Source organism: Saccharomyces cerevisiae, chromosome VII, assembly GCF_000146045.2.
Source record: "Saccharomyces cerevisiae S288C chromosome VII, complete sequence".
In the NCBI taxonomy this organism is placed as follows: domain Eukaryota; kingdom Fungi; phylum Ascomycota; class Saccharomycetes; order Saccharomycetales; family Saccharomycetaceae; genus Saccharomyces; species Saccharomyces cerevisiae.
Window position 1 is genome coordinate 559,020 of NC_001139.9, and position 23,451 is coordinate 582,470.

The 23,451-nt window shown below is 37.0% G+C and overlaps 9 protein-coding genes and 1 non-coding gene across 10 annotated transcripts, besides 10 other annotated features; 5 read left to right on the forward strand and 5 right to left on the reverse strand.

Annotated features, from left to right (window-relative positions):
* Positions 1-711: 711 nt before the first annotated feature.
* ACB1 (long-chain fatty acid transporter ACB1) lies at positions 712-975 on the reverse strand (the record flags this gene model as incomplete). The annotated part of the gene is made up of 1 exon (NM_001181166.3): positions 712-975. The coding sequence occupies one exon, from the start codon at positions 973-975 to the stop codon at positions 712-714; it is 264 nt and encodes an 87-aa protein (NP_011551.3).
* A 687-nt stretch (positions 976-1,662) lies between these two features.
* ORM1 (sphingolipid homeostasis protein ORM1) lies at positions 1,663-2,331 on the forward strand (the record flags this gene model as incomplete). The annotated part of the gene is made up of 1 exon (NM_001181167.1): positions 1,663-2,331. The coding sequence occupies one exon, from the start codon at positions 1,663-1,665 to the stop codon at positions 2,329-2,331; it is 669 nt and encodes a 222-aa protein (NP_011552.1).
* Positions 2,332-2,642: 311 nt separating this feature from the next.
* YNCG0025C lies at positions 2,643-2,724 on the reverse strand. The gene has a single exon. It is a non-coding gene; the product is annotated as a tRNA-Ser (tRNA).
* A 99-nt stretch (positions 2,725-2,823) lies between these two features.
* Positions 2,824-3,157: a long terminal repeat (Ty1 LTR).
* Positions 2,824-8,741: a mobile genetic element (YGRCTy1-2; Ty1 element, LTR retrotransposon of the Copia (Pseudoviridae) group; contains co-transcribed genes TYA Gag and TYB Pol, encoding proteins involved in structure and function of virus-like particles, flanked by two direct repeats).
* Positions 3,180-8,448, reverse strand: YGR038C-B (gag-pol fusion protein; the record flags this gene model as incomplete). The annotated part of the gene is given in 1 exon segment (NM_001184434.2): positions 3,180-8,448. Coding segments are annotated over 1 exon segment (5,268 nt in total).
* YGR038C-A (gag protein) lies at positions 7,126-8,448 on the reverse strand (the record flags this gene model as incomplete). Its single annotated transcript, NM_001184433.1, has 1 exon — positions 7,126-8,448. One exon carries the CDS (start codon positions 8,446-8,448, stop codon positions 7,126-7,128), a length of 1,323 nt encoding a protein of 440 aa, NP_058161.1.
* Positions 8,408-8,741: a long terminal repeat (Ty1 LTR).
* A 729-nt stretch (positions 8,742-9,470) lies between these two features.
* Positions 9,471-9,718: an origin of replication (ARS721; Autonomously Replicating Sequence).
* Positions 9,719-9,720: 2 nt separating this feature from the next.
* Positions 9,721-10,053: a long terminal repeat (Ty2 LTR).
* Positions 9,721-15,681: a mobile genetic element (YGRCTy2-1; Ty2 element, LTR retrotransposon of the Copia (Pseudoviridae) group; contains genes TYA Gag and TYB Pol, encoding proteins involved in structure and function of virus-like particles, flanked by two direct repeats; mutated in S288C).
* Positions 15,350-15,681: a long terminal repeat (Ty2 LTR).
* Positions 15,603-15,896: an origin of replication (ARS722; Autonomously Replicating Sequence).
* YGR039W (uncharacterized protein) lies at positions 15,869-16,180 on the forward strand (the record flags this gene model as incomplete). Its single annotated transcript, NM_001348840.1, has 1 exon — positions 15,869-16,180. The coding sequence occupies one exon, from the start codon at positions 15,869-15,871 to the stop codon at positions 16,178-16,180; it is 312 nt and encodes a 103-aa protein (NP_001335781.1).
* Positions 16,181-16,378: 198 nt separating this feature from the next.
* KSS1 (mitogen-activated serine/threonine-protein kinase KSS1) lies at positions 16,379-17,485 on the forward strand (the record flags this gene model as incomplete). Its single annotated transcript, NM_001181169.3, has 1 exon — positions 16,379-17,485. One exon carries the CDS (start codon positions 16,379-16,381, stop codon positions 17,483-17,485), a length of 1,107 nt encoding a protein of 368 aa, NP_011554.3.
* Positions 16,465-17,327: an origin of replication (ARS723; Putative replication origin; identified in multiple array studies, not yet confirmed by plasmid-based assay).
* Positions 17,486-18,467: 982 nt separating the features above from the next.
* On the forward strand, positions 18,468-20,111 carry BUD9 (Bud9p; the record flags this gene model as incomplete). Its single annotated transcript, NM_001181170.3, has 1 exon — positions 18,468-20,111. One exon carries the CDS (start codon positions 18,468-18,470, stop codon positions 20,109-20,111), a length of 1,644 nt encoding a protein of 547 aa, NP_011555.3.
* Positions 20,112-20,456: 345 nt separating this feature from the next.
* Positions 20,457-21,272, forward strand: MTE1 (Mte1p; the record flags this gene model as incomplete). The annotated part of the gene is made up of 1 exon (NM_001181171.1): positions 20,457-21,272. One exon carries the CDS (start codon positions 20,457-20,459, stop codon positions 21,270-21,272), a length of 816 nt encoding a protein of 271 aa, NP_011556.1.
* A 143-nt stretch (positions 21,273-21,415) lies between these two features.
* NQM1 (sedoheptulose-7-phosphate:D-glyceraldehyde-3-phosphate transaldolase NQM1) lies at positions 21,416-22,417 on the reverse strand (the record flags this gene model as incomplete). The annotated part of the gene is made up of 1 exon (NM_001181172.1): positions 21,416-22,417. One exon carries the CDS (start codon positions 22,415-22,417, stop codon positions 21,416-21,418), a length of 1,002 nt encoding a protein of 333 aa, NP_011557.1.
* Positions 22,417-23,194: an origin of replication (ARS724; Putative replication origin; identified in multiple array studies, not yet confirmed by plasmid-based assay).
* Positions 23,195-23,451: the final 257 nt, after the last annotated feature.

Here is a 23,451-nt window from a genome sequence, read left to right on the forward strand (position 1 = left end):
AGCAATCGATTGATGTCTCTACCATATGTAGCATTTTCTCAGAAGGCAAACTTTTCTTTTTCTTTCTACTTTTCCAACAAGAAATTTTAAGTTTTCCCAGAAACCCGAATTCTCCTATTTCATCCACCACGTAAGAACGGTTTTCTTCCTGGCGTAATTAAAAGCATAAAGAAAAACTGAACAAGCTCTAGATGTAGATCAGGGTATACATGGTGCGCTTCAGTAAGTGTACTGTACCACTAGTTTGGCGTCTGTCACTTGAATTGCGGATTTGTGTAGAGCAATGAAAGCGCTGCTTCTGCCGCCATCAAAAAAAACTGAGTAGTTATTAAAGCCTATGTATGACAATATAAAAATGTATACAGATCAGTCTGTATATAAATCATGAAAATATCTTTAAAAATTTCAAGAGCGTGTTTCCGCTAAACCTTGTCATATTCAACACAAATCAGTATCATTCTCGGCGTAAATTACATGCGAATCTCCCTAATTGTGATTCAATATTCCAGCGAACCCCGAGAATTTAAATAGAACAGAGTATATGCATTTATTAACAGTTATTACGCCTTGTCCCCAGGGAGAGTAGTAAGGGATATGGGCATTTATAAATGTACATAAGTCACGTTTTTGCAGCCAATAAAATATAATAATAGAATAGTAACAAGGAAAGCTAGGCCAAAACTCCTTACATGGAGCTAGTATACCCCTTTTCTAAGAGGAGTACTTGGCAATCAGTTGATCAACAAGGGCAATGTATTCCTTTTCGGCATCTTCCTGGGATTTACCTTTTAAGTTTTCCCAGGCTTCCCACTTGTAGCGGTCCTTCATGTTGAAAATACCAGGCTTTTCCTTGTCGTTGTCACCTACAGTGGCTTGCTTGTACAGAGCATACAATTCTAATAATTCATCAGTGGAGGGCTTCGTTGGTAGCTCGTTGACGGCTTTAGCTTTTTCTTCGAATAATTGGGAAACCATTTTGCTGAAAACACTAGTTTAACTAATTTTAGAGTTTTAGTCTTCCTTCTTTTGCTTCACACAGTGAAATGATGTACATAACGTACTTGCTTCCGAGACAGACCAATTGATCCAAGCTAGCTATATATATGGCGGTCATTGGGGAGTTGGCCTGGAGCTGTTGAGTTTGCGGACGTGTCAGAGAGCGCGTAGGGCCGCCAGCGCCACCTGTCTTCAGGCACCAAGGCCGTAATCTCTTCCGACGGTCATTTTTTAATGGAATGTTTCAATACGAGAGTTTGTGGCATGTAGTTTAGGAACGGATTATAGAGAATAGTCGAAATATGTTTAGTCCCTACACAAATTGCTAGACTACCTGTTTCGAGTTTCCTCTATTCCTTTGCTAACGGAGCTGCGGTATATAAACCATCGTAGACTCAAAGCCGTTACCCGACAACTATCGGGTATAGTGAAATGCCTATGTTTTCACTTTAAGACCTTAGAAAACTATCATGAGATCTCGCCTTCAGATGCAGATATTTCAGTGGATTCACGAAACAAGAAAAATTCACTGATCGATAACATCTTCCTTTGCTTGATATTCCCTTTTTGAATTTCCCTAACTACCTTTTGTTGTTTACCACATATTCTCTAAAAAGCAGAGTTATTCTTATTTTGTATTTCATTGCATTTTTATCCATTTAGTTAATGACCGAATTAGATTATCAAGGAACTGCTGAGGCGGCTTCTACCTCGTATAGTCGAAATCAAACGGACCTTAAGCCGTTTCCTTCTGCAGGCAGTGCATCTTCATCAATTAAAACGACGGAACCTGTGAAAGATCATAGAAGAAGGCGTTCTTCCAGCATAATTTCACATGTGGAACCGGAGACTTTTGAAGATGAAAATGACCAGCAACTTCTACCAAATATGAATGCTACTTGGGTAGACCAACGCGGCGCTTGGATTATTCATGTGGTCATTATCATACTGCTGAAACTATTTTATAATTTATTTCCTGGTGTTACCACAGAATGGTCGTGGACTCTGACTAATATGACATATGTTATTGGGTCCTATGTCATGTTCCATCTGATTAAGGGTACCCCTTTCGATTTCAATGGTGGTGCTTATGACAACTTGACGATGTGGGAACAAATTGACGACGAGACTTTATATACTCCTTCAAGAAAATTTTTGATTAGTGTCCCGATCGCCCTATTCTTAGTTAGTACTCATTATGCTCACTATGATTTGAAATTGTTTTCATGGAATTGTTTTTTGACAACCTTTGGTGCTGTTGTCCCAAAGTTACCTGTTACTCATAGATTAAGGATTTCTATCCCAGGTATCACAGGTCGCGCCCAAATTAGTTGAACATAGTTTATTTCAATCTTGTATCTAGATGTTTTTGCTATATTTATATTTTCTGGGCCAAATCACTAACGCTTTGAAATTTCAAAAGCCAACAACGGATTTCGGACTTCATTTATGTAAATGAAAAAGAATGTGAACAAAAATTGAAAAAATTCCATATTAATGCACCTTCTAAACCTATTTGTTGAAATTGTATTTAATTCATATAATCATATTCTATTCAAAAAGAATAACAGATAGTATTAGCACTATTTCACGTACTGCTTCTAATACTATTATCACAAAATAGACATCGGAAAACTCAAAAATAACGACAACTGCAGGACTCGAACCTGCGCGGGCAAAGCCCAAAAGATTTCTAATCTTTCGCCTTAACCACTCGGCCAAGTTGCCAATGTATACATTGCTGTTTCCTGGTTTGAAGAAGCTAATCGTGCACGTAAACAACAATCTATACTACAAGTAAAAAAATGGGGAAAAAGATGCTGAAGGTGAGATATATGTGGGTAATTAGATAATTGTTGGGATTCCATTGTTGATAAAGGCTATAATATTAGGTATACAGAATATACTAGAAGTTCTCCTCGAGGATTTAGGAATCCATAAAAGGGAATCTGCAATTCTACACAATTCTATAAATATTATTATCATCGTTTTATATGTTAATATTCATTGATCCTATTACATTATCAATCCTTGCGTTTCAGCTTCCACTAATTTAGATGACTATTTCTCATCATTTGCGTCATCTTCTAACACCGTATATGATAATATACTAGTAATGTAAATACTAGTTAGTAGATGATAGTTGATTTCTATTCCAACATACCACCCATAATGTAATAGATCTAATGAATCCATTTGTTAGTTAATAGTTTAAATGTTTTTATCGGAAGAGGTTTTGTCATCACATCAGCAATGTTCTTCTTGGTCTCGATGTAGTATACGTATAGATTATTACCTGATACTTCATCTCTAAGTCTCATTGCCTTTGTGCCAAAAAATCTGTTTCTAAATTTCTCTTCATTTGTAGACTTAATTATACTGATCGTTGATCTACTATCAGTAAGTAAGCCTTTAATAATTGGTTTCTTGTTAAGTTCTTGCACAAGGTGACTGAGGTTATTCAATAGCGGAATAGCTTCACTGACTGCGTGTATTTCTGCTTCTGTAGTTGAAGTGCATGTTAACGAAGCCTTTGTCGACTTTCCTCCAATCACTTTTCCGTTGAGTAGGAAAATGTTACCAATTTGTGACTTGTAATATGGTTGGTTACCATATGAAGCATCGCTTATTGCGACTAGTTTATTATCTGGCTCGGTAGGTTTGTTTTTGTGCCATATCAGTTGTTTATCTCTAGTGTCCCACATGAATTGTATTAACTCATATGTCATGTCTAAAACTTGCCTAGAGGGGAATAGTATATGTTGAGCAAGTGTGTTGATGTAGTATAGTAAGTCAAATCTAAATTTATATCCAACATATGAAGCTAGACCAATCAACTTTTGCATTTCATGTACCTTCTCTTTGTATTCATCTTCATCTATTTCTAGTTCATCCTGGTCTATATAAAGACCTGGTTGACCTGGAGCGCTAAGTTTTCTTCCTTTTGGATTCAAAGGTACGTTTAATTTGGGTATTTTCTCAGTTAATGAGTTTTCCATACCTAATTTCATGTATTTACCTCTTTGATATTTGATTTCTAAGCCAAGTATGTCGTACTGAATTTCGTTATCACTTTCACCCAGATTTATTATCTTTGTATCGTATTGTTTCTTGAGTGTTGTTATGATTTTCTTATTTGCATTTAAGTCTTTGCTGAACAATATCATATCATCAACGAATAAGCAAATTGTTACTTGACTATTCTTAAATACGCATGACCATCCACGAACTTCTTCCATACCACACTGTTTTATCAGGTATGATTTGATAGTTTCGTACCAGTTCGCTCCACTTTGTTTCAATCCATAAAGTGATTTCTTCAAACGTATCAACTTATCATTCATTCCTAAATGTGGTGGAGGTCTTATGTATAATTCTTCTTTGATGTCTGCATACAAATATGCCGAAGATATGTCTAATTGTGTAATATAGTAGTTATTGTCTAATGCAAGTGACAGGGATGTCATTAATGCATAGTGATGTACGGTATTGGATTGCATGCCTGAGTCGTAAGTGTCAGGATGCTGAATATCACCTCTTGCAACAAATCTAGCTTTATGAGTACCGTCACGTTTCCTGTTGAAGATAAACATTGAATTTATTACTCTTTTAGGGTCTATTTCTTTTCTGTCATAATATTTGTCAGTGTCCCAAGTATTCATTTTCAATAGTTGGTTGACTTCTTTGTGGTATGCTTCGATATATTTTTCCTTTTCTTTAATATCTTTATTATAGGTGATTGCCTCATCGTATCTTAAGGTTGTCCGTATTGGTTTGATTGATTTTACTGCTTTTACAGCTGCAATCAGGTGAATTCGTTTCTTCGATCTCGGAGGTTCTAAACTACGCATATTCTTAGTATTCCATGTGTCTCGTGATACCTTAATTTCAGTTTCATTATCTTCTAATGATCTTTTCTTACTGTTGATAGTAGTATAGGCATTAGAGTCACCAATACCACCCAAACTGGAATTAGTTTGATGAGAATTTATCGGTGGGAGTTCTTTAAATGGGTCAGGGAATTCGGTAGGAGATTCTGGAGGTAGATCAGGGAGTGGGAGATCAGCGATGATAGATTCCTCGGTATTCTGTTCAGAAACAGTAGTTGGCGTTTTGATAGGAACAATATTGTGCGATGAATTATTTTCCGGTGGAGAAGCATCGATTGAAGGTGAACGGTGTATAATCCTTTTCTCAGTCTCTTGGTCACTTATCTGCGGAACAGTTTTGTTGTTGGTACCACCCGTACTGGATATTGGTACGTTTGTATGATTAGTCTCATTTTCACTGTACGAGTCTGAGTGTCTGAAATCTTTAGATTTACTGGCGTGCGACGACTCATGTGTGTTAGATTGGGACATGGGAGCAAGTAAAGGAACATTTAATTTATGCATACCACCCGAACCGGTACTCTCGATATTGGAAATTTGGGGGGTGCTAGATCTCTTCTTTGATGGAAGAATATTAGATTCAGATATGTTGGGGTCAACTTCTCTGGGTGCGCGAATATTGGTTTTAGAAACACGTTTCGAATCTTCAGTATGAGTTGACGGAGGTGTGGAATCGGTTGGACTCACAGCTTTTGAAAGGACATTTCTCGGTTGCTCAGGATGTAGTTCAATGTCGGATTGGAAGTCATGGTCAGATTCTATGTTAAGATCATTGGATTCTTGGATCTCATTTGACGCAATGAACGAATGATATGAAGCAGTTAAACGGTTTAAGTCTTCATCGAAAGTGAGTGCGTCGTAATTGAATTGATCTAATCTGGATTCCTTGCCCTGAAGAATAACATAGTTAGTTGTATCTACTGTCTTCTTTAAGGATGGAAGATAGATGATATATCCATAAGAGTTTCGAGACGGATGTAGAGCGTAGCCTGGGATGCCACGAGGATGTATTTTGGAGTTAGGGTTGTGATCATTGACGATAACAGGTTGACCGAAAGGTAACAAAGTACTGATATCAAGTCCTGCCAAGCCAGCATGTTGTCTTGCAGATTTTTTGCTTTTAGGTGAAGCTAGTGAATTTCTCACAATAGTAGAAAATTCGATTGCAGAGAACCATAAATGGTTCGGTAAACCACTACATTGCAGTTGAGTACGGCAGTCATCTAATAAGGTACGGTTTAGCCGTTCAGCGACTCCATGTGCTCGGGAATCCGCTGTGGTTGTATAGCATGGAGTTATACCATTTTTTTCAAGGAATTTATGGAGAGTTCTGTTAGTATACTCAGAACCACGGTCCATTTGTATAACCAAGACACTGGCCTGAAACTGGTTTTTAATAAAAGCTAGTATCGTAGTAAAAACATCGAGGATAGAGTCCTCGCGACGGTCGTGTAATGGATAAACCCAACGGAATTTTGTTGTCTCATCAGTAAATGAGATGAAATAGGATGGTGCACTATTTGGTAGGTTGTGAACTGGACCAAATATGTCAGTATGTAGGTATTGAAAGGGTTCGTATGAATTTTGGTATTTTAGTCGTGAACCTTTGATATGTCTGTGTTTGGTGCTTTTGCCGATTAAACAATCAGGACATTGATAGTCAATAGCACTAGACCAGTCGACATCTGATTCGTTAAAATACGTGATGGTGTTATTTTTAAGTGAGTATCGAATTGTCTGTGCATTGGCATGCGCAAGCATTCGATGAATGAAAGGATAAGGATATTTGCGTGTACTTTCACTTGTATGGACATTATTGATGGTGGGTACGGAGATATTTGATGGAAGCAAGTACTTTTTAGATACCCAGTAAAAGTCTCCATATTTTACGATAGGTGCAAGTACAGTGCCGTCAGATCGTTCTAAGACGTTTTTGGTAAAGCATGCTGTGATATCTACTGCAGCCAATTCATTCAAACTGAGTAAGTCATAGGCTATGTTAGGAGTGTGCAATACCTTTATTGATGTTTTGGTGTTGTCCTGGAAGTGAAATTGTAGGTCACCAATAGCGTTAATTGGTATATTTCTTTTTTGAGCATCAACTACGTTTATGCCAGGATTAGATGATGCTGAGTGTATGTGGTGAGCAGATCTTATAAGGGTTCGTGATGCTCCTGAATCGAGAAGGAGGTGTCCAGGGAGTTCATCATCAGAATGATTAGTGTGATTTACCGTAGATTCAGTAAGTTCCTGGCCTAAGATGAAGGTCGTGCTTATTGTTCAATTGAATCGGTTCAGTAGTTGATTTACTGATGGAATCGTTGTCCGTGCTGGGAGAGTTATTAGATGTGGATACATTGTGAGCCCTGGCTGTTTTCGATTTCGAATTATTTGTTTTTTGAGGATTCCGAGCTATAACTTTGGGTTTGGTTGTATTCGTATAGCTGCGAGAATCATTCTTCTCATCACTCGGATTTCTCCTGTAATTAGGTTTGCTGTTTCTCGATCCCTGTTGTTCTTCATAAATAGCATGGATATCTAAGAACAGTTCAGCGACTGTCATATTTAGATGTCGATGACGTGTGTAGCGTAAAAATTTATATTCGCCAGATAGACCTCTCATAATTAATTGGCATGCGACCTTGTTATTGATATGAATGCCATTATTGTTCAGTCTGTCGATAATGTTTGTGACTTTTGTTTCAAATGCATCTGCAGGTGTACTGCCATTATATTGCAAATTTGCCAGGGTCACAATGTCGTTTGCCTCTTGGGTATCAGATTGCATTTTTTCAATACTTTTGGAAAGAATTTTCATGATATCCGTATAATCAACGGATAGGATGTCTTTGACCCAGGTAGGTAGGAATTGAGAGGGAGCAAATATTTGAAAAGTGTTATACAAGAAGGTGAGTTCATCATCAGTGATCTGACGTACGGGTTTTCCGTTTACTGTCGGAATAATACCACCGAGATTCGAGTTTTGTAAAAATTTGATGTATGTTTTAACCCAATTTGGAAAGTCATTAGGTGAGGTTAACATTGGTGGTGGTCTGACATATTTTTTAGTGGATGTCATATCAGAGTCCGCTGAGGATGAATCAGTAAATGTATTACCTGACTCAGGTGATGGAGTGCTCAGAGGCGTTCCAACTGATGATGGATACTGCGGAAACTGTGATTGTGGCCCAGGTGGAAAGTACATAGGCGACATTTGATAAGGTGTATACGGAATCATAGATGGGTGTCCGTAAAATGACCAACCAGATGGATTGGCTTGGTTTTGGGTCATCATGCACTGCTGTGGGTACGGCCCATTCTGTGGAGGTGGTACTGAAGCAGGTTGAGGAGAGGCATGATGGGGGTTCTCTGGAACAGCTGATGAAGCAGGTGTTGTTGTCTGTTGAGAGTTAGCCTTAGTGGAAGCCTTATCATATTCTTGAATTTTGGAAGCTGAAACGTCTAACGGATCTTGATTTGTGTGGACTTCCTTAGAAGTAACCGAAGCACAGGCGCTACCATGAGATATATGTGAATGTTGAGATAATTGTTGGGATTCCATTGTTGATAAAGGCTATAATATTAGGTATACAGAATATACTAGAAGTTCTCCTCGAGGATTTAGGAATCCATAAAAGGGAATCTGCAATTCTACACAATTCTATAAATATTATTATCATCGTTTTATATGTTAATATTCATTGATCCTATTACATTATCAATCCTTGCGTTTCAGCTTCCACTAATTTAGATGACTATTTCTCATCATTTGCGTCATCTTCTAACACCGTATATGATAATATACTAGTAATGTAAATACTAGTTAGTAGATGATAGTTGATTTCTATTCCAACAGAAGGAGATAAAAATTTCAAAATGTTTCTATGATAAATTTATAATGAATTTATAATAATGTTTTGGGCTGTTTCCCTTTAGATTATTTAGCTTATCGTACATAATCGCACATAATCAGACTCTTTATTATATATAATTAAATATTTCGAGATTTACATACTAGTGGTTACTTAAAAGTGTAATCGCAAATTATATCAGAAATGAACAAAGATACGCAGTCCAAATTATTGACAACAACCAGCATATGTACTTAGTAATATTTTATGAAGTTACTAAATCAAGATTAGAAACGTAAAAATAGAATAACATGATCAAGTTCAAGTCTGAATTTCCTTTAATATTTGGATAAGTAAATTCACTACGTGACATGATTGGTTGGTGCCAACATAACACAATTTTAACATTATGTAATCTACAGGATAAGTAGCATTCTGTGTAACAAATTGTAGTAAGTCTGGCAAATCTCTACTCTCTTAAAGGTATAAGGATTGTCCAGATACCCGATATTACTAGAGGCCGTCATGTATAAAATGTGGTAACGTAAAATATACACTTAACAGAAAGTTAAAAAAGGTTAAGTTATACGTGGCTTTCTCCTTTTTTCTTTTCAAGTACCTACCTGCTGTTAATTAATAGTTAATATTGATCACGAGAATAACAGATCTTCATATACAGTATAAGAGAGATCTATAAAACTAAAAATGGATAGATTTTGATGAAATTCGTGGGCCGATATACTCTTCAGTTTGTCATTCATGATTTATTATAATATAGACTTCATAAGTGAACTTTGTAGTTTCTGGTGATTACTATAGCGATACTTTTCGAATAGTCACAACAAGAGCTTCTGCTTCACGTTTTTTGGAAACAAAAGACTGAGGAGGGGCTAAATATAAATACTGATTCATATTACGAAAGGAAATAAAAAAATAACTATATGTAGATTTATATTAATATTGTATAATTGCAGTCCTTGTATTTGAAGAGAATGTGGATTTTGATGTAATTGTTGGGATTCCATTGTGATTAAGGCTATAATATTAGGTATGTAGATATACTAGAAGTTCTCCTCGAGGATTTAGGAATCCATAAAAGGGAATCTGCAATTCTACACAATTCTATAAATATTATTATCATCATTTTATATGTTAATATTCATTGATCCTATTACATTATCAATCCTTGCGTTTCAGCTTCCACTAATTTAGATGACTATTTCTCATCATTTGCGTCATCTTCTAACACCGTATATGATAATATACTAGTAACGTAAATACTAGTTAGTAGATGATAGTTGATTTTTATTCCAACATACCACCCATAATGTAATAGATCTAATGAATCCATTTGTTAGTTAATAGTTTAAATGTTTTTATCGGAAGAGGTTTTGTCATCACATCAGCAATGTTCTTCTTGGTCTCGATGTAGTATACGTATAAATTATTACCTGATACTTCATCTCTAAGTCTCATTGCCTTTGTGCCAAAAAATCTGTTTCTAAATTTCTCTTCATTTGTAGACTTAATTATACTGATCGTTGATCTACTATCAGTAAGTAAGCCTTTAATAATTGGTTTCTTGTTAAGTTCTTGCACAAGGTGACTGAGGTTATTCAATAGCGGAATAGCTTCACTGACTGCGTGTATTTCTGCTTCTGTAGTTGAAGTGCATGTTAACGAAGCCTTTGTCGACTTTCCTCCAATCACTTTTCCGTTGAGTAGGAAAATGTTACCAATTTGTGACTTGTAATATGGTTGGTTACCATATGAAGCATCGCTTATTGCGACTAGTTTATTATCTGGCTTGGTAGGTTTGTTTTTGTGCCATATTAATTGTTTATCTCTAGTGTCCCACATGAATTGTATTAACTCATATGTCATGTCTAAAACTTGCCTAGAGGGGAATAGTATATGTTGAGCAAGTGTGTTGATGTAGTATAGTAAGTCAAATCTAAATTTATATCCAACATATGAAGCTAGACCAATCAACTTTTGCATTTCATGTACTTTCTCTTTGTATTCATCTTCATCTATTTCTAGTTCATCCTGGTCTATATAATGACCTGGTTGACCTGGAGCTCTAAGTTTCTTTCCTTTTGGGTTCAAAGGTACGTTTAGTTTGGGTAATTTTTCTGTCAAGGATTTTTCCATACCTAATTTCATGTACTTGCTTCTTTGATATTTGATCTCTAATCCAAGTATGTCGTACTGAATTTCGTTATCACTTTCACCCAGATTTATTATCTTTGTATCGTATTGTTTCTTGAGTGTTGTTATGATTTTCTTATTTGCATTTAAGTCTTTGCTGAATAATATCATATCATCAACGAATAAGCAAATTGTTACTTGACTATTCTTAAATACGCATGACCATCCGCGAACTTCTTGCATGTCGCAACAATTTATTAAATATGATTTAATGGTTTCATACCAGTTTGCACCACTTTGTTTCAAACCATAGAGTGATTTTCTCAAACGTAGTAATTTATCATTCAAACCTAAATGTGGTGGAGGTCTTATGTATAATTCTTCTTTGATATCAGCATATAAGTAAGCAGAGGATATGTCCAGCTGTGTGATATAATAGTCGTTGTCTAATGCGATTGACAGTGACGTCATCAGTGCATAGTGATGTACGGTATTGGATTGCATATCAGAATCATATGTATCGGGGTGTTGAATGTCGCCTCTTGCAACAAATCTAGCTTTGTGTGTACCATCACGTTTCTTGTTAAATATAAACATTGAGTTTATTACTTTTTTAGGATCTATGTCATTTCTATCATAATATTTGTTTGTATCCCAAGTGTTCATTTTCAATAGTTGGCTAATTTCTTTATGATAAGCTTCAACATATCTGTCTTTTTCTTTGTTGTCTTTATTATATGTAATTGCTTCATCATATCTTAAGGTCGTTCGAACTGGTTTGATCGATTTCACTCCTTTTATTGCTGCAATTAAATTTATGCGTTTCTTCGATCTTGGTGGTTCCAGACTTCTCATATTCTTATTATTCCATGTGTCTCGGGATACCTCAATTTCAGTTTCATTATCTTCTAATGATCTTTTCTTACTTTTGGTAGTAGTCAGAACATTAGAATCATCCATACCACCCAAACTGGAATTAGTCTGACGAGAGTGTATGTGTGGAATATCTTTTGAAACATCAGAAGTGTCCGTAGGAGATTTATGGGTTAAGTCAGGAAGTGGGAGGTCGTCAAGAATAGAATCAGCCGTAACATTTTTTGAGGATTTGTCAGGCATTATATTAGGAGTCGCATGGTCAGAAGATCGATATTCTGGCGGATCCGTATCAATGGAGGGTGTATTATCACATACAGCCTTTGTTTCTATGGAGATGATGGGAGTAGTGGATTCACTGTTGGACGAACGGTCATCTATTGAGGGCGTACTATTTGTAGTCCTGTATTTGATATTTGTATCACTATTTCGTTGAATATATGGTTCCTCCGTACCACCCAAACGTGTAGTTTTGATGTTTTCAAGTCCATAATTAACTCTATCCTGTGAGGTCAAATCAATCATCTCATTGGTACTACCAGGTCGGTTTTGGTTTCGTGCAGTGAAGGTAGACGAGTGTCTAGGTGAAGTAGTATCTGATTCAACGGTACCACCCATTTCGGTACTCTCTTTATTAATGATATGGGGTGTACGAGATCGTATAGTAGATGGAAGAATATTGTATTCAGATATGTCGGCATCAACTTCTTTTGGTGCACGTACTTTTTGGACTGGTTCCTTGTCTAATTGTAAAGGGTTTATTGATTGGGACGAGAAGTCGTTCACTAGAGGATCAGAGTTTATTTCAATCTCCGATTGATAGTCATGATCAGATTCTGTATTTTGATCATATGACTGCTCTGTTTCATTTTGTTCAATAAAAGATTGGTTATGGGCTGTTAAACGATTGAGATCATCATCAAAAGTGAGTGTATCGTAGTCGAACTGGTCCAATTTCGTTTGCTTGTTTTGTAATATAACGTAATTGGTAGTATCTACTGTCTTTTTTAATGATGGAAGATAGATAATATAGCCATAAGAGTTTCGTGACGGATGTAAGGCGTAACCTGGAATGCCACGAGGATGTATTTTCGAGTCGGGATTATGGTTGTTAACTATAACCGGTTGACCGAAAGGTAGTATAGTAGTAATGTCCAGTCCAGCTAAACCTGCATGTTGTCTTGCAGATTTATCGTTTTTTTGGTGAGACTAATGAATTTCTGATTATAGTAGAAAATTCGACTGCTGAGAACCATAGATGATTTGGTAGACCACTGCAATGAAGCAGTGTGCGACAATCGTTTAATAAAGTACGATTTAATCGTTCAGCGACACCGTGTGCTCTAGAATCTGCCGTGGTTGTATAGCATGCAGTAATACCTCTGTTCGTAAAGAACTTATGAAGAGTTTTGTTAGTGTACTCGGAGCCACGATCCATCTGGATAACTAGAACGCGAGCATTGAATTGGTTCTTAATAAATGCTAATATCGATGTAAAAACATTGAGGATAGATTCTTCACGACGGTCGTGTAATGGGTACACCCATTGGAATCTGGTTTTCTCATCTGTAAACGATATAAAGTAAGAAGGTGCACTTTTCGGTAAGTGATGTACAGGACCAAATATATCGGTGTGCAAGTACTGAAAAGGCTCATATGATTCTTGGTACTTTAGTCGTGATCCTTTGACATGTCTATGTTTCGTGCTTTTGCCGATTAGACAGTCAGGACATTGATATGTGCTAGCGTTAGACCATTCAATATCCGATTCCTTCAAATATGTAACTGCATTCTTCTTAAGAGACTTCTGAATACTTCGGAAGTTAGCATGTCCAAGCATTCGATGTATTAACGGATATGGATATTTATTTACGCTTTTGCTTTTGTTGACGTTGTTTATTGTTAGCTTTGAAATGTGCGAAGGAATTAGGTATTTTTTAGATAACCAGTAAAAGTCTCCATGTTTGACTATGGGAGCTAGTACTGTACCATCCGATCTTTCTAAAGTGTTTCTGGTAAAGCAGGCAGTAATATTTTGATTAGCCAGCTCACTCAAACTTAATAGATCATAGGCTATGTTTGGTGTGTGTAGTGCTTTTATTGATGTTTTGGTGCCGTTCTGAAAGTTGAAGTGAAGATTACCAATGGCATTTATAGGAATGTCTTGTTTTTGAGCATCGACTATGTTTATTTCAGAATTGGGTGTTGCATGGTGTAAATAATGGGCTGATCTGACAAGCGTTTGCGAAGCTCCTGAATCAATAAGAAGGTGATCAGGTAGTTCGTCATTCGAGTCTATTGTGTGTGTTGGCTTAGATTCTTTCTGTTGCTGGCCTAAGACTAAGTTCGTCGTCATCGCTTAAGTATTGTGATGAAACGGTTGATTCATTAATGTGATCATTGTTCACCCTTGAGAATTTACTAGATGTAGCAATATTGTGAGCTTTTGCTGCTCTTGGTTTTGAACTATTTGTTCTATGATAATTACGAGTTGTAACCTTTGTGTTAGTCGTGTTTGGAGATGTGCGAGAAACATTTTTGTATTCGCTGTGTTGTTTGTATTGGGACGGTTTATTTAGATTCATGATTTTATTTTCGTCATATATTAATTGAATTTCAGCGAATAATTGGGAAAGTTTCATGTTCGTTTTGGTACGATATTGATTACGTAGGTATTTGAAGTCACCGGATAGACCTTTAAGTATTAGTTGACAGGCCAATCTGTCGCTAACATTGATATTGTTTTCTTTTAGCCTCTGAATGATCGTACTGACTGTAATTTCAAATGTATCAGCAGATGTACTTCCGTCGTACTCAAGGTTGGCAAGAGCTATCCAATCCTTTAATTCTTGATTGTTAGTTTGCATTTTGGACACACTTTTACAAAGGACTGTAAGGATGTCAGCATAATTAATTTCTAAAATTTGTTTTACCCATGTTGGCAATAAATGAAATGGGGCAAATGCTTGGAAGGTATTGTATATATACGCATGTTCTTCATAAGTCATTTGTCTTTTGATTTCACCCTGGTCATTTGGAATGATGTCACCGAGATTAGAGTTCTTCAAAAATCTGATGTAAAATTTAACCCATGTAGAAAAGTTTTCTTCTGATGTTAAAGTGTGTGGTGGTAAGACGTTATTTCCCACCTTTGTCTTAGCTTGAGGTATTTCAGAGTGTTGATTTTTTAAATCGATTGGATCAGGTGAGGAAGTACTCAGTGGTGGGATATACTGTGGCAACGGATAGTGTGGGTCCGGTTGATAATACGCAGGTGACGTTTGATAATGTGAACACGTCATCATAGATGGTTGTTGGTAATGTGCCCAGTTAGAGGCCATAGCTTTGTTTGGGGTCATCATGCCGTGCTGTTGGTACTGTCCATTCTGTGGAGGTGGTACTGAAGCAGGTTGAGGAGAGACATGATGATGGTTCTCTGGAACAGCTGATGTCCCAGGTGTTGTCTCTTGTTGAGAATTAACCTTAGTGGAATCTCTATCAAATTCCGGTAAATTGGAAGCTGAAACGGCTAACGGATCTTGATTTTATGGGACTTCCTTAGAAGTAACCGAAGCATAGGCGCTACCATGAAGAGAATGTGGATTTTGATGTAATTGTTGGGATTCCATTTTTTATAAGGCGATAATATTAGGTATGTAGATATACTAGAAGTTCTCCTCGAGGATTTAGGAATCCATAAAAGGGAATCTGCAATTCTACACAATTCTATAAATATTATTATCATCATTTTATATGTTAATATTCATTGATCCTATTACATTATCAATCCTTGCGTTTCAGCTTCCACTAATTTAGATGACTATTTTTCATCATTTGCGTCATCTTCTAACACCGTATATGATAATATACTAGTAACGTAAATACTAGTTAGTAGATGATAGTTGATTTTTATTCCAACAGTATTTATGTTTTGTCATTCTTTTCTACATAATCTTGAAACTAGGTAGATCTACAATTGAAAAGTAAATACTAACATTATTTACTAAATTTAAGTTAGAAATCGGCACGAAAAAAATTTGACAGATTACGAGAGTCCAGCCAAAATATGAGTATATTACTATTTCCCCTTGGTGAAAGAAATGAAAGATGTTATTTTTTACCGGCTTAGTAATACTGAGCTACTTACTTGGGGGAAAGAAAGATTGGCTACTTATTATGTATGAAGCCTCAGATTACCTTGAATTCCTCAACCGTTTGAGCAGTATGCTCTTCAAATTCGAACTTTTTGAACATCTTTCCTCCACATTCCTGATTTTTTCACATTCAAAACGCGCTGTGAAGCTGTTAGAAATTTACAGATCGAGGCATATTTCTATATATAATGTATTTTTATTAAGACACCCAAAGTACTTCCAATCTGTAGATATTGCACTTTATCTGACCAGAAGCCAGACTTGAACAGTTACATATTGTGCTTTGCAGTCGTTAAATTTCCCGAACTGTTTTCGTATTTTTTTTTCTTTTCCTCTTTTCCACTGGATCAGATCAAAAGCCGACTAAAAATTTGGCAATTTAAAGAAAGCATCTTTTAAAGATAGAAAAGGTTATTTCAACAAAAAAGTATCTTTTCTTCACTTTTCTTTCAACAATTCAAAGATGGCTAGAACCATAACTTTTGATATCCCTTCCCAATATAAACTCGTAGATTTAATAGGTGAGGGAGCGTACGGAACAGTATGTTCAGCAATTCATAAGCCTTCCGGCATAAAGGTAGCTATCAAGAAAATACAACCGTTTAGCAAAAAATTGTTTGTTACAAGAACTATACGTGAGATCAAGCTTTTACGGTATTTCCATGAACACGAAAACATAATAAGTATATTGGATAAAGTAAGGCCAGTATCCATAGACAAACTAAACGCTGTTTATTTAGTCGAAGAGTTGATGGAAACCGATTTACAAAAAGTAATTAATAATCAGAATAGCGGGTTTTCCACTTTAAGTGATGACCATGTTCAATACTTTACATACCAAATCCTCAGAGCCTTAAAGTCTATTCACAGTGCACAAGTTATCCATAGAGACATAAAGCCATCAAACCTGTTACTAAATTCCAATTGTGATCTCAAAGTCTGCGATTTTGGACTAGCGAGGTGTTTAGCTAGCAGTAGCGATTCAAGAGAAACATTGGTAGGATTCATGACGGAGTACGTCGCAACGCGATGGTACAGGGCACCCGAGATAATGCTAACTTTTCAAGAGTACACAACTGCGATGGATATATGGTCATGCGGATGCATTTTGGCTGAAATGGTCTCCGGGAAGCCTTTGTTCCCAGGCAGAGACTATCATCATCAATTATGGCTAATTCTAGAAGTCTTGGGAACTCCATCTTTCGAAGACTTTAATCAGATCAAATCCAAGAGGGCTAAAGAGTATATAGCAAACTTACCTATGAGGCCACCCTTGCCATGGGAGACCGTCTGGTCAAAGACCGATCTGAATCCAGATATGATAGATTTACTAGACAAAATGCTTCAATTCAATCCTGACAAAAGAATAAGCGCAGCAGAAGCTTTAAGACACCCTTACCTGGCAATGTACCATGACCCAAGTGATGAGCCGGAATATCCTCCACTTAATTTGGATGATGAATTTTGGAAACTGGATAACAAGATAATGCGTCCGGAAGAGGAGGAAGAAGTGCCCATAGAAATGCTCAAAGACATGCTTTACGATGAACTAATGAAGACCATGGAATAGTATTCACAAGAACATTTCTGCCATACTTCTAAAATTTCCCTATATTCAGCTTAGCAGTGACACGTTGTGGTCTGTAGGTCAATATGTAAGTAAGAAACTTCAACTCACATATGCACGATGCATGCCAATGGAAAAATGCAAGGAACGAAATGGCGCCACGGCAACAAGTTTTTTTTTTTCGCCAGCAGAAGTACACGAAATGCGGCTTCATGAGCCTCTTCACTGCTTTGCCTAAACGGGAAATGCAGAGAAAAACCAGCCATCGCGTGTGCTTGGAGAGCTGACGCGACTGTAATCAAAGAGGCGATATCAACACCTTTTATCCAGCACTATTCAACAGTGAATGGGCTCCCAAGTAAGTCTTGGCATTGTGCTTTCTATTCTTAAGTATTAAGTAGAAGTTTTGTTTACTGGGTTTGTTTATTCCTGGCTAGATGTTCGCATTCGTTTTCTAGTTGACCATATTTACCAAATATTCACAACTAATACCCAGCCAAGGTAGTCTAAAAGCTAATTTCTCTAAAAGGGAGAAAGTTGGTGATTTTTTATCTCGCATTATTATATATGCAAGAATAGTTAAGGTATAGTTATAAAGTTTTATCTTAATTGCCACATACGTACATTGACACGTAGAAGGACTCCATTATTTTTTTCATTCTAGCATACTATTATTCCTTGTAACGTCCCAGAGTATTCCATTTAATTGTCCTCCATTTCTTAACGGTGACGAAGGATCACCATACAACAACTACTAAAGATTATAGTACACTCTCACCTTGCAACTATTTATCTGACATTTGCCTTACTTTTATCTCCAGCTTCCCCTCGATTTTATTTTTCAATTTGATTTCTAAAGCTTTTTGCTTAGGCATACCAAACCATCCACTCATTTAACACCTTATTTTTTTTTTCGAAGACAGCATCCAACTTTATACGTTCACTACCTTTTTTTTTACAACAATTTCATTCTTCATCCTATGAAATGACGAAAATAACCAGAGATGTTTCGATAACGACAGAAAATTCAAAATCCACATCTGGATCGGCAACGGCTTCATCCGCATCTTTACCTGAGAACGACCACCCAATATTCCATCAACCGCGAGCAAGAATAAGATCTGGTTCGCTGTTCATCGAAGGATCTGATTCATTTCCATCATCAGAAGTGAAGTCATACAATGTTTATATTGATGATAGCAAGTATAGTGAAATCCTCAAAGGAGATACAAATTCAAGTAGTACTGATGGTAAACAAGTCTTTGAAGATGCTAGAGATGACAATTTCCATCAGGAATCACATAGAGATCTAGAGGATTCAATTTTAGATTTAGTACGACGAGATCCAGAAGTAGCAGCATTCCCTTTACCTCCGCCAAATTCAAATGAGAGGAACAGAAATTCCTCAAACGGGTCTTCCGCTGAAACTAACCTAAATGGACACAGCAGCAGCGGTACCATCTCTACTTCGGTGCTGTTGAATATGGGTTCGGCAGAAAAGCACGCTGGGACGACCAGAGGAGATCATATGGAATCATCTTCAATGAAATCCTTCGAGAAACTGGGAACCAGACCTTCTTCTTTATTCTATCCACCACCCGAAGGAACTGCGCCGTACCAGGGACCAAGGGCTACCGTCTCCGGAAATAAGTCTACAAGGCAAACACAAGGTACATACTCATTTCCTTCTATGCGGTATGGTGTAGATCTTGTTTCTCCTGTGGAAGGGGCTGTTGATGTAGCAAAAAGCAGAGTTCCTAACAGCACGCTAAATGGTACTTTTCCCGATAAAGCGTTTATCCCACATGAATTTCAAATTCCTAAAAAGGCCTGGAACAGAATACCAGCGAATAAGTCCACTAGCCTCAAAACCCCAAGAAACCATTCCCTATTAATTGACATATTAAAGCCTTTTGAAGCAGCTGACCTTGCTAATGACCAGCGAAGTTCTTCCGCTGTTTTAAAAAATACAGTGCATTCTAATGGGCAGTATAATCCAACTAATGAAACCTCTGGAACTCGAATGCAAGATCAAAGGCAGAAGAATACCAACGAAATTGATTTAGAGAAAATTCCTAATCCTCAAGTCCCTCTTGGTATCGCAATGGACACCATGCGTAGTCCAAACCAACTACACGAAAAGGAATACGAAAGTAATATAGAAGCTGGTTTAGCTTCTGGGGTCGGAAAAGGTGACAATAGTATTAAGCAACATCAATATAAAAAAATTCCTCAAGAAATTGATCGAGATCAGCAATTAAGTTTTCAAATGGAAACAATGCCCATTCAAAGAATAGATTCCTCCTCCATACGTTCATTTGATTCCCGAATATATGGCTTCTCCGAGATTTATAGTATTCCAAGGGTTATAACTACACTGTGCATCTGCCTTTTTGTTCCGCCCTTATTCTTTTTCTTTTCAATCAATGGAAATAATGGCGTTTCAAATTATAGATTAATGAGAATGATAATGAATTATGAACATAGAATCGGCCTCCTCAAAGGGTTTGAATGGGACATTGACGTACAATGGTTCAGGACATTGTGCTTTGTATTAGGATGTATAGAGATGTTAGCTATCTTTGCTAGCATAGGAATAGGATTTGGTGTGGGAATAATAAGAGAGTAACTCCATGCTGGACTTACTCGTCGAAGATTTCCTGCTACTCTCTATATAATTAGACACCCATGTTATAGATTTCAGAAAACAATGTAATAATATATGGTAGCCTCCTGAAACTACCAAGGGAAAAATCTCAACACCAAGAGCTCATATTCGTTGGAATAGCGATAATATCTCTTTACCTCAATCTTATATGCATGTTATTTGCTCTTATAATTGGTCTCTATTTAGGGAAAAAAGTCGGTTTGAGAGCTTCTCGCGATGTGAAATCTCAATTTGAACTGCACGCCAAAGCTAGCCCATTTCACGAACACCAGAAAGAAGAAATCCCCAAGGATCGCATGACAGAGTATGCTCTCTCATATCGTTGAGTATGAATGCCAATACACTGATCAGCTTTACAAGAAACGTAAAATCTGGCACGATGGTAGACTGAAATACTTTCAGTTAAACAACAGATTCATGCTTTATACGGAAAAGGATAACGTTTTGTTAGCTAGTGAATTTAAAATAAATTCAAAAGAGCTGAAAGCAATTCTAAATCCAGAAGGTTTTGATATTGAAGAACATAGGATTTTTAGTCAGTTTTTGGTGATTATTTCAAATATTATTGAGGAGTACGATAGAGATATTCAAGTGGCAGCAACGCATGTTAGGGCATATCCTTCAAATTTGTCGGTGCAAAAACAACGCCCTCTTATCTCAGACAATGCACCAAGTTTGAATCATATCTCAACTGCGAGAGAAGTTCATTCGAACATAAAAGTCACAACTCCCAATCGCAAGCAGACAGAGGACAATGCCACCAAGGGAGGATTCAACATCAGCAAACTTACTCTGAAGGTCAATAAGCCTTTCAAGAAGCCCAAGAGGATATTAAGTACTAATGTGGTAAATGAATCAAATAGACCGAGCATAAGGAGCCAAAAGATTCAGGAAGTGACACCACAACTACACGAAACAAACACAAGCACTAAAGTGCAGACAGCCGGAAAAGTTGCGTTGAATAATGATAATATTGCGCAAGGTAATTACGCCACGATTACCGAAGAAGCTAAAGTCAGAGACGGTTCCGACAGAAAGAAAGATATGGCGAACCTATCCAAAAGTGGTAAAAGGAGAGTGGGCGGGATACGAAGAATTGTTCACGAACCCCTCGGAATTTGATTATACGTCAGAATTTTAATGAATATATAAGTCTGTACACTATGCTATGCACATATACTCAAACAAATTCAATACTAAGTACCGAAAAGGAAAGTGGTATATATATATTTATATATATAAGTAGGTACCTCTACTCTTAATGATCACATTTTTTCTTCAACCAGTTTGTACAGTGCTTCAATGTCTGCGGAGAATTTTCTGATACCATCTGATAGTTTTTCTGTAGCCATTTGATCTTCGTTTAAAACATATCTGAAATGAGGCTCGTCGTTGATAAAAGAGACTTTTTCGACGCCTTCTTCCTTAGCACTCTCAGAATTCAATTTGTTTTCAATAGGATCTGTTGATTCATATAACTGTTCTAGAAGGTTCAGTGGGAGAGTCATATTATCAATACCGGCTAACGCCTTCAATTCATCTAAATTCCTGAAAGAAGCCGCCATTACCTCAGTTGCATAACCATGCCTCTTATAGTAACTGTATATCTTCTTAACAGAAAGAACACCGGGATCAGTTTCTGCAGTATAGTCTTTGCCTGAAAGGGCCTTGTAAAAGTCCATAATCCTTCCAACAAATGGGGAGATCAATGTGACATTTGCCTCCGCACAGGCTACTGCTTGCGTAAAGGAAAACAGTAATGTCATATTACAATGAATACCATGCTTTACTTCCAATTCTCTAGCAGCTTGGATACCCTCCCACGTAGAAGCTATCTTGATCAAGACTCTTTCTTTAGGTACTCCCGCATCTTTATATAGTTTGATGATGTGGAGAGCCTTCTTCACCGTCGCCTTCTTATCAAAAGATAACCTTGCGTCTACTTCAGTGGAAACCCTTCCTGGGACTACCTTCAAAATCTGGGTGCCGAATTCCACCAAAATCTTATCCATGGCGTTCTCGATTTTCTCATGATCAGTTTTGCCATGCTTTCTACCATATTCAACGGCAGCGTCGATAAACCTCGCATATTTCTCCAACTTTGAAGCAGCCAATATCAGAGAAGGGTTAGTTGTTGAATCCTGTGGTTCATACTTCGAAATAGCCTCAAAATCACCCGAATCAGCAACCACATGGGTCCCGGCCTTTTTTAATTGTTCTAAAGATGAGGTAGCAACTTTTTGTTTTTTCTCTGAAGGTTCTGACATATTTAATTTCTTGTATATATGTGATTATTTCCTATTTTTTATGACTTACGCTAGCAAGAAATAATGATATACTTAGCATAAATATGACTGCGCTGCAAGATTGCTCTTCTTTTATATGTTGTCCACCCCATTCTAGATGGTTAGAAGGATCCACTATGCTCCCCTCATTCGCCCCTACTATGGAAGAAGAAGAGAAGGACAAAAGACGTATTTCGTTACAAGTCAAGAAGTCCGAGGAGTACAAGAGCCAAAATCAGAGCCAGAGCCAGAGCCAGATCAAGGAAAGTAACCTATAATTCCCCGCGTTAACAGTCCAGTCCCTCTTATTGAAAGCTTCGTCATCCTGAAAATCCTTCAACCCAGACCGACTGTTGAAAAGCCCTTTTGTGTCACAAATCCGTAACCATATTACCCTACTAACATCCGGAAATAATTGCCGCTCACTTTAGGGAAGGTCTCTAAAGGGTAATAATCGAGTTGATGAAAAAGCCGCTACCCCTATTTGAAAAATAATGAATAATGGCTTTCTGGCATGAATAGATTTAATACAATGCTGACCTTGAAAATGTGAAAAAAGAAAAAAATTAATATAAAAAAGAAAAAAAGTAGAAAAAGAAAGCTATCTTTTTTGGTCTATTCAACCAGATAGTGTGCATTTATTATATTGTCCCCCCATATTATTCATCAAGAAAATTACAAAAGAGTAATGCCATTTTTCTTCTTTTTTTTCTTCTTCTTGGCTGTACAGATCTTTTTCCATAAAATGATTGATCTAGCGATTATTGTTTCTTAATATTTTTCCTGTCCTGCAATTGTTCTCGAGGATTGCTATATTTCTCAAAGATATTTTCAGGAAATGTGCGTGCGATGTGAGTTTTTCATTGAGGGTATTTAGAAAAATAACCGCCAACGGTGAGAACATAAAAATCTTAGCTGGAAAAGAACTGCCAAAGATACTATTACCTAGAGGGTTCGTAAATACGGTTTGTGGAACCAGGGCGATGCAACTAAAAAACATATAAATTGGAAATTAC